General features: G+C 43.7%; 1 protein-coding gene across 2 annotated transcripts in view; it reads left to right on the plus strand.

The window, feature by feature from the left end:
- The window catches only part of C7 (complement C7), a 304,122-nt gene that overhangs the window by 38,846 nt on the left and 251,986 nt on the right, over positions 1 to 13,290 (plus strand). Inside the window, exon 3 of one of the 2 annotated variants that reach the window (XM_069221437.1) lies at positions 11,971 to 12,040. In XM_069221437.1, the coding sequence (XP_069077538.1) occupies positions 11,971 to 12,040 (70 nt within the window). The remainder of the gene's footprint in view (positions 1 to 11,970; positions 12,041 to 13,290) is intronic. The other variant, XM_069221440.1, reaches the window with a different exon arrangement.

Genomic DNA, 13,290 nt, shown 5'->3' on the forward strand with positions numbered 1-13,290 from the left:
TTTTATCTCTGTCGGTGCTTTTTAGGTTCGAGCCTGCGTTGCATGCGCTCGCGCATGCGTATCGCAGCGAGATGCTATTGTATTTAGAAAAGGGCTCGGAGCCCTGTCAACTTCACGTCAATGTTTTTTATTGGTTCGTGGGCTTGCCTAATAAAATCTGCTTGCTTTCATTAGTCGAAGGCAAGCATATGTCATGCCTTTTCCGGTGGCTGGCCCTCCTCGAGCGCAGCGACCAAGTACAGAAAACATGCGAGGCTCGCTGTTTTCCATCGGGCTCGTGGACTTATTTTTCTCTAATTTACGAGCGCGATCTCGCTTGGCAGAAGTCGAGCGCTTTACATAGTTAATTTCACTTTCTCGGGTTATGTACATAAATGCACTTTTGCCTGATTGGTGAAAAGTCAGGTTAGGAGTTTACAACGCGATCAGCTCTAACATAAGCAAACGGGAGACCCGTTGCATTGTAAATGCTTGTTTAATCAGTGTTAAAGTTTGCAGATAACCTGATGAACTATTTTTTGATTAGTCAAGGGACCTTCATCCATAGGTCATGTTCACTGAAGGACACTTAAAAAGTGACAAATAGGAGATGAAAAGAGCAGTGATGATTATGTTGCTATGCCTTGTTGATATGTTAATGGTAGAGAGTGGCGTGGTAAAAATTAGGCAATATTTAATGAAGATGCCCACGCCTTTCTGTGATAACCCATGAACCACACACGTAAAATGCCAGCCATACATGTAAGAAAGTACATTTGCCAGCCTCGCAGTGGCGGTCAGGACCACCGCTGCAGTGGCAGTCTGACCGCCACATATCCCGGCAGCCTGTCAGAGAATGCAATTAGCCAGGGAGGTGTTGCATGCAGTGCCCCCCTGCTGATTACAACCTCGTTCTCCGCCAGCCTTTTCATGGCAATTTTATTGCCATGTAAAGGCTGGTAGAGAACTGGTGCAAGGGGCCAAGGGGGCCCATGCACTTGGCATGGGCAGTGCAGGGGTCCCCTGCCCAGCACCATCGTAATGTTCACTGTCTGCTGTGCAGACAGTGAACATTGCAAAGGTGCAGGTGCAACCTGCGGTGGCAGCATTGCTACCGGCTCGATTACGAGGCAGAGACAATGCTGCCCTTTGTTTTTCACTAGGCTGGCGAGGTTTCCTCCCGCCAGCCCAACAGGAAACTCTTAATGGATCCGATGGGGAGGTAGTCAGTGTGGCGGCAACCTCCCCAACGGAAGTTCTGAACTCCTAATGAGGTCCTTTGTCTGTCGGGTTCAGTTCTCTTTAAGGAACAAGGACATTTCCTCCTGCCAAGTGGTCCAAAGCTCCGTAAAACTGGGTTTAGAATGAATAAAACTCTAGAAAAGTGTAAGAGAATGCCTACCATGCTCAATTCAACATATGAACTGTTTAAAACGTTCTGTATTTAGGTAGTTCCCATGTACATCCCTCCCAATGCCCTGAACTTTGCAAACTTGTTCCAATTTCATGACATAATCCTGATATCAAAGGCTTTTTCGTGAATGCAGGGGATGGGATCAATACAGGAGAATGAAAGAAAGAAAAGTGGCCCTCATTCTGCTCGACCTCTATGTGGCATTTCACAAAGTCTCTCACAACCCACTCGTTAGAAGACTCCATGAGATTGGCATCCAAGGACCCGCACTCAACTAGATCTGCTCCTTTCTCACGGGAAGAACCCAAATAGTCAGACCGCCACCCTTCACATCAGATACCAAGAAACTGATCTGCAGCGTCCTCAAGGGATCGTCTGTCATTTCTGACGCTGATGAGACCCAACTCATCCTCTCCTGACAAACAAGACAAGCACCACCAGAACCAACTTCACCAAATGCATGACCATGGTAGCAGAATGGATCAGAACCAACTACTTGAAGCTCAACTCCGACAAGACAGAAATACTAGTGTTCAGAAACAAGATCTCCCCATGGGACGCAGCTGGTGGCCAACAGAAATAGGACCAACGCCAACATCCACCGACCACGCCAGGAATCTAGGGATCATCCTGGACAGCAAGCTCATCATGTCCCCAAAAGTCAATGCAGTGAGCTCTGCTTGCTTCAACATCCTACTTATGCTGCTAAAATCTAAAAGTGGTTGCCACAGAATACCTGCCAGCCATCATGCAAGCCCTCATCATAAGCAGGCTTAATTGTGGCAACATACTGTATGCCAGACTCTCCAAGCAGCTCCTACACATCCTATTGACCATTCAGAATGCTGCCGCATCACTCATGCTCAGGGCCACTGGAATTATGCATCAGGGGAGGACCAAATTATGTGGAAGGGTTGACTAAATTATGTGGCAAGAACAGGCAAATTATACAGCAAAATGCAGCACCTTTTGTGATAGTATTACTCCATCTTTTCACCTTTTTTACACCTAGTAAATGAGCCAGAGAAAAGAGTTCACCTTAATCAGAACACAATACAGTCCTCACCACTTTCCTGAACACTTTCATCTAGCCCAAAAAATAAAACCTTGGTATGCATAAAATATTGAACATGGCCACCCTTACTCCTCGTCACATCACAATCCTTTTTACACAGAGCCATTCTACTAAAATGTCACACCTTCCCCTCACATAACTATTATGGGTTTCCTGCTAGGTAGGCGGGCGGAAACCTAAGTTTCCGCCCGCTGGCCTAGTGGGAAACAGGCTACAGCATTGTCTCTCTCTTGTAATCAAGCCAGCGGCAATGCAGTCGCCTGTAGGGTGTACCAGTACCCTTGTAATGTTCACTGTCTGCAAAGAAGACTGTGAACATTGCGAGGGTGCTGGCCAAGGAGGCCCCCGCACTGCCCCTGCCAAATGTATGGGCAGTGCAGGGGCTCCCTTGTGGCCCCCTGCACCATTCTCCGCCAGCCTTTTCATGGTGGTGTTACTGCCATGAAACCACAGCAGTACTGCCCTGGCCGATTAGGACCTCCTCCACCTCCAGACTGCCGGGATCTTAGATCCTGGCAGAGCTGGCAGTTCCCTGGCGGTCTGACTGCCAGGGTTGTAATGTGGCAGTCGGACTGCCACTGCGAGTGTGGCAGTCTTTAGACCGCCGCACTTGTAATGAGGTACTTTATGTGTAACACTATTCCTTTCCAAAAAAACTCTTAAAACCCACCACCATAAATTGTGGCCCATTATCAGAGATAAACTTCCTTAGTAGTCCTTCCCTGCGGAACATTTCATCCAAAAATTAAACTTGTGCAACAGAATCCGCAGATTCCACTAATTTCATTTCAGGAATCCATGAGTGGCAAAACAAAAATATGCTCTCCATTTGGTTCAATTACCGGGCCCATTATGTCAAAGGCAACCACCTCCTAAGCCATGTTGGGACATTCAGCTTGACACAGAGATAGTTTAAGAGTAACTTGTGTCTTGTCTCCTCTTCACATTCACAAGACGATATAACAAGAATCTCCATTTCTTTATCTAGCCCTGACCACCACTAACATTCCTTCTTTTTCACTTCACAGCTGTTCCCCAACGTCAGTTTACAAAATAACTGGCAAGTTAAAAAGGCACACATTTCATCCCATAATTCATAATGCAGCAGAGAACATGGCCCACGAGTAGCACGAGTCTAACAATAACAAATAAATCCCAATACAGCATCTACAAAGCCCAGCACAACATTGGACCTGCATACCTGAATATCAGCATACACTTTCACCAGCTTACCAGACAACTTCGCTCAGCCTCACTCTCCCTCATACACACTGCTTCGCAAAAGCAGAGCAGGAGTTCGCTTGTTCACCTACATCACACCCAAAACATGGAACAACTTCCCACAACACATCTGAACCTCCTCCTCACTTCTTGAGTTCTGCAAGAAGCTGAAGACCTGGATCTTCGTATAACTTTGGGTACCACACAAAGTCACACTGGCTCAAATGCCTGGATACGCTCACGGGTGATCAGTGGGCTCTACAAATTAATATAACATAGCATAACATAACATGACATGACATGACAAGAATAGACTGGCTGTTTAAAAATCCACTTGCCCTGCAGACAATCTCCTAGCCCAAGCTAAATCCAGTACCCAAGCAATATATCTACCAGTCTTCAGTGGAGCTGAAACCAGGAATGCTGAATGCCACCTCACCCTAATCTTTCAGTATATAAGGTCTGTGATCATTAGTTTACATTTGAAGTTTAAAAAACATATTTCATGACCTTCAGTTTGAAATTGTTTTCGAAAGTGGAATCAGACTTTTTCCAGGGTAGTCAATTTCATTATTAAAGAACAGTGATGGCAATAGGGCAGTCCCATAGCTTTGTGGGCAATAAGTGGGATCCTGGATGGAAAGTCTGAAGGAGTAGGTTTGGGCAAAAGTAGGATTGTGCGAGGGCATATTCATAGCTTTACTACGTGCCCTAAGTGCTACCAGAAACCTCTTGGCCTAATTGTGTGCAATCCGTGGTATAAATATGAACAACACTTCCTGTTATAAAAGAGGTGGTAATCACCACCAAGCCGCTGTGAGCTAAACCATAAATGAGTTTAGAAGTATTTTATTCCCTTACATAAAATACAGTGGAACGTTCTGAATTAACTATTAACAACACTGTTAAAAGTGAAATCAGTACTTCCATAAATGATTGCAAAGCTCCAGGGCATAAATGTAAAACAACAATTTTAATAAAAATAATACTAATACCACTTCTAATAATGACGCTAATCTTAATAACTCTTCAAATAAAGATAATAATATTAATATCAATAGCAATTCTTTTGCTTATAATAATGACAAAAACGATTCTCATAAAATAATAGTAATAGCTGTAATACTGCTAGTACTGCTAGAACTACTATTAGTAATACTACTATTAGTGATCCTAGAAGTGGTGGTAATAATAGTAGTAGTAGCAGTTGTAATGTTAATAACAATGATAAATGCACCAGCTGATAGCTCACCTAATGTCTGGTTCTCATGCACATACAGAGTTATAAAGTCCTGGCATTAAGGATGCAAACACTTCATATTATGTGGCTATAGTGGGCTCTGGCACATAGGCAGGGACCAGACTGCTCTTGTGCATGCATCTTGTACTAGATCCTCGCTCTTTTATACGAGACAGTTTTTCTGGTAGTGAAAATGACCTTGGTGTTCCCGCCCCCAGTAATCCAGGTGTTGGAACACTGGGGTGCTTCTGATTAGGTGGAGCTGTATTCTCCTTCGAGATACCACTCCACCTGACTCAAAATCTAGCTCAGTCTGAAGTCTTAGGCCCTGATTTATATCTTGGCGGAGGGGAGTACTCTGTCACAAAAGTGACGGATATCCCATCTGCCATATTACGATCCCATTGTATCGTATGGAGATCATATTATGGCGGACAGGATATCCGTCACTTTGTGACAGAGTATTTCATCCACCAAGATCTAAATCAGGCCCTAAGTCTTGGGCAAGGCCAGCTTTAGAGTGACAGGTGTGTTCCACTCTGTCGATACTGACCTGTCAGAGGGAGAGTGAAGTAATGCGTCTTGGTCAGTGGTGGTTGTGACAAAGGCTATATGGTGGTGATATAGGAGCGTGGCAGAGCCAGATTCCAAACACTGTATCCAGTACAAAGGAGAGGTTCATCAATTAATAAACTGAATAATTGTAGGAAAGGACCAGGTGATGATGATAGACAGATGATGCATAAGCTGTTAAAGGTCACAGATTAGTCACTAAAAACAAATAGCACAAGCCTGGAACTATGTATTGGCCAATTAGAAAGTTGACAAAATGAATAAAGGGTGAACCAGGAAACAACGTTCAAACCCCTACCCATCTCCTCTCATCCACAATCACAGGCTTGTTCCTGCCACTGCTGCTTTGCTATCAGTTGTCCATGTGAGGGCCATAGTATGTCCGCTATACCCACTGATCTATCTACTTCTGCCACAATAGTGTCCAGATGGGTGCAGTGGATGGACTGCCTCTCTACTGGTTCATAATTCTGGTGAAAAGATATTCACGTTATTTCAGAACTAACCTAACAGAGTACCTGAAACCCACTTCGACACAGTAAAGGTGGCACGCAGGCACACTTCAGCCCTGATCCAGGGTTACAAATCAAGGATGCTGAGAATAAATTATTCTCTTTATCCAAGGATGCTTCTGAGCAATATGCTTATCCTGGACAGGCCTCTTATGACCTACCCAATTTAAAGGCAGCAAATTTAGTTTATACTGATCTGCCTTGTGCTGAAGACAGAACCACAATACCCAGTTAACATCATTCAAAGCAGACCATTTACTGGGGACGTGGGAGGCCTTAAGACAGATTACTTTGTAGATTCTGTGAGAGTGAACCACACCACGCAACTGAATGTTCTGGACAAGGCAATATATGTTTGGCTTGTGGAAAGCAGCCCCATTTCGTTACAGTTTGCATAGGAGGCCGAAGAGATTGTGCCAGTTGGAGAGGGACAACATTAGTGGCAGCCAGAATGTTGTGAACTATCTCAAAAAGCAAGAAAAGTAGTCTCTGATAGTATGGGAAGACAATGAGGAGGAAGAGTACAGTGAAGAAGTCTTCTTGATGCGGTTAGCAGATAGATTATTTAACACCAGACAACCACAATCAAGATGAGCAGACAGTCAAAAGGCCTCTGGGACCTAATGCCACTGCTCTTATTGACGCCGTAGTGTCCAGCAACATAATGGACAGAAATCAATACTCACAACTACATTGCAGACCTAAGCTTTCACCACCAAAACAAACACATATGCATAGGCTGGTTTTACCCTACATCATTTACCACAAATCTGCAACCATCAAAGCGAAAATAGGAATGAGAACAGGAATCATGTTGAGCTGTGCAGTGGCTGAAGATCTAGGCCTGATTGTATTCGGTTAGCACATCAACATATGGGACATTATTGAAATGTTGAACCAATATAGATACCTCTTTTCCGTCCTGGGGTGCCCGAAAGCAAAGCCTGGCATTCTTCATGTTGATAAACAAGTAAAAACAGTTGCACTCCAACACACAAGACTCTCATTCCATTTAAGGTCTCAAGTAGAGGGAGAATTTAAAAGACTGGTGCAAATAAACATTATTGAGAGCCACAAATCTATGGCATGTGTGTTGGCCATGGTAGCGGCAACTCAGTTAGTGTAACTGAACTCAGTACAGATCTGCATGAATATAAGGCTGCCCAATCCTGCCATGAGGTAAGAGCACAACATTAACTCCAACAATAGATGACATGTTAGCAGACATTAAAGGACTAAGGACCCGATTTATATGTTGGCAGTAAGCATGTTCCGTTGCAATGGTGATGGAGTATGCTCACCGTCAACATAACAGTCCGCCTGCCAAATTTAGATGCAAGCAGACCTTTGTTTTTAACCTCAGTAGTGTTTATTCCATCTCCTCAGGTGATTAATTCCCTACGACAATGTGGTGAGGGGCTACGTCATGTTGACAGATCCCTGCACAAAACTGCAAAAAGCATTGACAGGAACTTCGGTGAAGGCGGGTCCTGGCAATGCTTTCAGAAATGACCGCCTGCTTTGTACCCATTTCTAAATTTGGCAACCGTACCTCCATCAGGGCAATAGAGTAAGTTTCTCCGTCACCTCAGGGGAGAAACAGGCCGTCCGCCAGATTATAAATCCAGCCCAAAGTAGTTTTTAAAATTAGACTTGAACTTTGGCTGTCACTAATTAATAATCGCCAAACTCATTTGTTACATTACAACATTTTCCACCCAGGTAGGCATAAGGCAACATAAAGCAAGCATTGGCAAAGCCAATAGGTCTCGCCTATACAAGAGATATTGGGTTTGGCACTGTGTTCTTGCCATGGTGACACCAGTATGGCTATTGTTCAGCATGGCTAAAAGTTAGTGGTGTGGAGTGTCGTAGAGTGGTGTGGGGGAGTAGAGTGTCGGAGAGTGGATTTGTTGGCGTAGAGTAGAGGGTCATAGAGTTGAGTAGAGGGAAGTAGAGTTCACAGTGGTTCAGCGGCAGAGAGTATCGTAGGCTGCCGTGTTGTGGAGTAGAATAGGGTGGAGTTGGTTGGAGTGGATTGAGGTAATGGGGTGGATTGGATTGGAGTGGAGTGGGGTGTGTTTCATTAGGATAGAGTGGTGTGAATTGAGAGGTATGGGGTGGATTGGATTGGAGTGAGGTAGATTGTTTTGGGTTGGAGTGTGGAACATCTGAGTTGGGCAGATTAGACTGGGCTAGATTGCTGTGGATTGGAATGGGGCAGATTGGAGTAGCCAAATTGTTTTGGATTAGAGTGAGGCAGATTGTTGTGGATTGGAGTTGGTGGACTGTTTTGGACTGGAGTGAGGCAGATTGGAGTGGGGCAGATTGGAGTGAAGCAAACTGTTTTGGATAGGAGTGGGGCATATTGTTTTGGATTGGCGTGGGGCTGACTGTTTTGGCTAGGATTGGGGCAGATTTTTGACTGGAGTGGGACAGATCATAGTGGGGCTGACTGGAGTGGGGCATAGTGTTTTGAACTATAGAAGGGCAGATTGGAGTGTGGCCGATTGTTTTGGATTGGAGAGGGGCAGATTATTTTGGATTGGAGTGGGGCAGATTTGAGTGGGTCAAATTATAGTGGGACAGGTTTGAGTGGGACAGATTGTTTTTGATTGTAGTGGGACAGATTGTAGTGGGACAGATTGTAGTGGGGCAGACTGTTTTGGATTGGAGTGTGGCAGAGTATTGTTTGGATTAGAATGGGGCAGATTGGAGTGGGAGCAAATTGTTTTGGATTGAAGTGCGGCAGACTTGTTTGGATAGGAGTGGGGCATATTGGAATGGGGCTGATTGTTTGGATGGGAGTGGGGCAGATCGTAGTGGGTCTGACTGGGGTGGAGCGGATTGTTTCGAACTAGAGAAGGGAAGATTGCTGTGGGGTGATTTAGGGTGTAATAGAATGGGGCTGGATTAGGTGGCTGGAGTTGGGCGGATTGGATTGGAGAGGAATGGATTGGGGTGTATTGCACAATTATGTGCTAAAGCATAACTTTGTTAATTACACATCAGAAGGAAACAATGTAACTTTTCAATATTTAGATAATCATCACCTTTTGAGAACAGGTCCCACGAACAAAAAAAAAAGAAAACATGAGTGCAAAGTAAGAAAAGAAGACTTGCAAACTGAAAGAAAATATTTAACTATACAAAATAAAACTTTAAAATTTTATTTGTCCTGCTGGGCACGTTTTTTTTAGTCACATACCTTATGTTTGCAGGCACTAGAAGTTAAAAAGGACAAAATAGTACATCAAGCATGTCGGGAGCAGCAGACAGGCACTGATTAAGTTGAATCAATCAGTGCCTTGTCCCTAATCCACAGACAGGAACGGAAATTATGAAATGCCAGCAGTGACCAATTAGGAGGTTGTAAAAAAAAGTGCCATGCAAGCCAACAAATGGTAAGCAACAGGCAGGCTCCAAGCCCTTTTCTGTTTACAAGAATGTCTCACAAGCGAGACGCATGCGCTAGCGCTTGTTAACACAGACCCAACTCTAAAAGCTAAGCTTTGTGGGGTGTCATCATCAGCTGAAGTGTTTTAAAATACCGTAAGGGGCTGACTGCCTGTACTACATGGTGTCATGAGTATGAGTGATAACGTTCCCACCTATTCAACAAACATTATGGAACACCATCAGGGGCCAGAAGCCACTCTACATTTTATAGCTGCAGAAGGGCTCTACCTGCACCGAAATAGGTTCGAAAAATAGGCACCTCCCCAGCAGAGCATGGCTAAATCTTGGTGTTAGCAAATTACTGTGGGAGATTAAATTTAGATACACTTACGGAACCTTTTCACAACCTAACCACTTTTACGTTGTCATGGAAGTGGGTAGTTTAGCCCTGCCAAAGAACCGTGTCCTGAACTGCGGTAAATCCTTTTAATTCCAGTTTCTCACTTTGCTAGGTATGCTACGAGTAGTGTTTATCAAAGGCCACAAGGTGGCACTGGTGTACAACATGATGTATAGGATTCTCGATATATTGAATTTATATGGTTTCCTCCCCTTCATCGCTTGATTCTGCTTGCGAGAAAGTGTCACTCATAGTCGGTGAAAAATCACACATAATTACACTGAACTTATTAAAATGTCACACATAACAATCTAAAACCTTGGCAGCTATGACAGTTCTTAGAACCAAAGGCCAACACTGAACTTGGGGCAGACTTGCATCTGACAGGTTTAGGCGCAGTACCTGTCCAGGAACTGCTTTTGTACTGAACATTGTCGAATTGCTTTTTGTAGCAGAGTGCTAAAGGAAATAATCAACAAACCTAGTAAGGGATAAAGAAGTACTAGGCATTAAGAATATCTATGTCCATTTTCTTTTCTTTTGCTTGCATGTTATTACTGACCGAAAAAACTGTTGTGCAGCTATTGCACGTCACAAATAAATATGTAATCTCAATGCACTCCATCAAACAAGGCTAGGTCTGCCGATATTTCAAATCCAATGCCGCCATCTTGTGGCTATTTGTTTATTCTCTTGTTTCTTGCAGATACTCAACTGTGAAATGTCTTGCATGCCCATCATTCACAAAAGAGAAAAAATAACTGCTTGTTTTTATTTCTCTTGAAGTGCAGACGTGGTTGATGAAACTTTATTGAAGTGCCCATGAACGTGCTAAATATTTACTAATATTTTACTTTAAAAGAGCATAAACACACTGCAGCCACCTCTGGCTACTAAGTTGGTGGAAAGGTCAGAAGTCCAAGAAGAGGCGTTGAAAAACCTATTGGCATGTTATGTTATGTTGTGTGTATTTGTAAAGGGCACAATCACACACAAAGGTATCCAGGCATGGAGCAGGTGTGTGCGCTTAGCTCTGCCTATGGTAGGTTAGTTAATTGAAAAGCCAAGTCTTCAGCTTGTTGCTGAATTCAAGAAGAGAGGAGGCTCTGATGTGGAGTGGAAGACCGTTCCAAACTTGTGTAAACCTCTTCCATAATGTGTTTTTATTTTTTTGATATTTTTCTCACTTCTCGAGGAGGAGAGTAAATGAATATTTTCAGCTGTTCTTCCTTAGTGAAACAATAATATGTGCTTTCCCAAACACTATGCTTAAGGTAATTACAGACTCTTGTTAACTGGAAACTGCTAAAAACTAAGCTGTTTAAACAAACATCTGACCGAACCGAGATCTTGGGGTGCAGCACATCTCACTTCTTGATCTTTATTTAGAAAATGGAACAATTCATATGTACTTACAACCAAGTCCTACATTTAGTTGAAGTTGAATGCAATGGCTAGAATGCTAAACTCACCTGTTGTACTTTGTGATGAGGCCTCTATGGCTACACTTCAAGAGCCAATATTACTAACATTTGACACAATGCAATGCAATGCACCAAGACAACTTGCTGTGCTTCGTCAAACGGAGAGAGCAGGAATGCACCATATTTACTAAGATATGGCACATTCCTGCTCTCTCTCTCTCTCTCTCTCTCTCTACGCTGGTGCACTGTGTGCAGCCTGGCGCCAACACAGGCACCCTTGCACCATGGTGCAAAGGTGCCTGCGTTAAAGGCAGGATTATTTATGTGCAGGAAGAGGCACCTTCCTGCACAAAAAGAATCCTCAGAGGCATTTTCCTCTTTCTATATGTGCTGCAGTAAATCTGGGATTGCACCAAAATCCATGGGTAGATGCGTGGGAACTCCCACTCTCCCGCCACTGAAAGCCTCCCCAGTGCAATGTAACACAAAATCGTGATTTGTGCTGCTTGAGTGGCTTAGTAAATCTTACTGAAGCCCTTGCATTGCTTTGCATTGGCTTACGTGACACAAGATGCAACCCAAGGGCTTTGCAAACCTTAGCCTCGGGCTTCTAATGTAAGCATTGTGCAATGAAGGCAGCACTTTAGAACGAAACGAAATGCACAAATGACTAAATAATTAAGTACGCCCTGCAGCTTTGGCTTATTTTAATAGAAACTCTTCTCATTTACAGCAGTCCTGTCAACTGTGTTTGGAATAACTACGGCCCTTGGTCAGAATGCGACGGCTGTACAAAAACTCAGGTAGGGTAAGCCATTGTGTATGACTTTCACTTAATGATACCTGTGAATTGTGATTAATTTAACAAGAACACTTTCGTTGTAGAATGCAATATTTGCATAATGAATAGCTGTATCTATTCAATAAATATTCATAGCAAAAGTATTTTAATTTTAACCACTTTTCACCTGTGTTTATCCTCTCAAAACTCCTGTTTACAGACTTTCAAAGCATTAGCAGCTAATCTTTATTTGGCTGTAGTTTAAGGATATTGTGTGACTTTTTACAATGCATTGTTTCTCTTATGTTATCAAGGAAGATTATGGCTGGTAAGCACATTTGCAATAATTCTGTGTTACAATGTGGTGGATCATGTGAGCTAGATGAATGTAGAATTGGTGCCCTGGGGTGGGGGTGGGGGTGGGGGTAAGGAGAGGTCCCTGAAAGGCTGTTTGGACATCTGAGTTGGGTGCATTATTAGTGAGTGCTTTGCACCATGTACAGATTCAGAATGGCAAAGTGGATTGCTGCTTTCAGCTTAGGGTGAGACAGACAGGCCTCCATGGGTAAGTATTGCACTGTGTATTCTTCTGTTACGGTGATGATTAGTTTGGATAGTGACCATGGCATTTCCTATGCCAGGCACCATAATGTGCACTATTTTCCTCTGAGGGAAACCATAAGAGTAGGAAATTAGTAAAAAGCTCACAAGCCATTGCTAAGAAAGGAGCATGTCCAGTTATTTTTCCTTTGACAATGGAGGTCCCTACTCCTGGTCATGCTGTGATTCTTAACCCTGTTGTCCATGACAAATATTTGTGAAGAGTGGATGTGGAAATAGTAAGCTGCATATTGACAAGTGAAGACCCAGAGTAAATGCACAATATTTTTTTGCAACTTCTTTTCTCCTAAGGGTTCAGGTAAAAACATGTTCTTAAGGGGATGTATTATACAGGACCACTTCAAGGGCCAGGACTGGGGTGGCACCACATGGAAGGGTAGGACTCACAGTTGGCAAAGTCCAGGTGCTGGGTTCAAGTTGGATGAAGCTTTCTGCCCCTGAGGCTCTTGTCGGGAGGCCACCAAACTAGCCCTTGGAGTCACTCTAGTGGCCCTGGGTTCACAAAACAGGTACAGCCCCTCACTTAGGCAACAGCACAGCAGGCAGCAAGGCAGCAGAGTGGCAGTCCTTTTATCAGAGCAGCACAGCAGTCTTTTTCTGAGTTTTCCCCACAGGTCTAGATGTGTACTGAAGAGTTGGGTCTTAGGGTCC

This window comes from Pleurodeles waltl, chromosome 1_1 (assembly GCF_031143425.1).
Source record: "Pleurodeles waltl isolate 20211129_DDA chromosome 1_1, aPleWal1.hap1.20221129, whole genome shotgun sequence".
NCBI lineage: Eukaryota > Metazoa > Chordata > Amphibia > Caudata > Salamandridae > Pleurodeles > Pleurodeles waltl.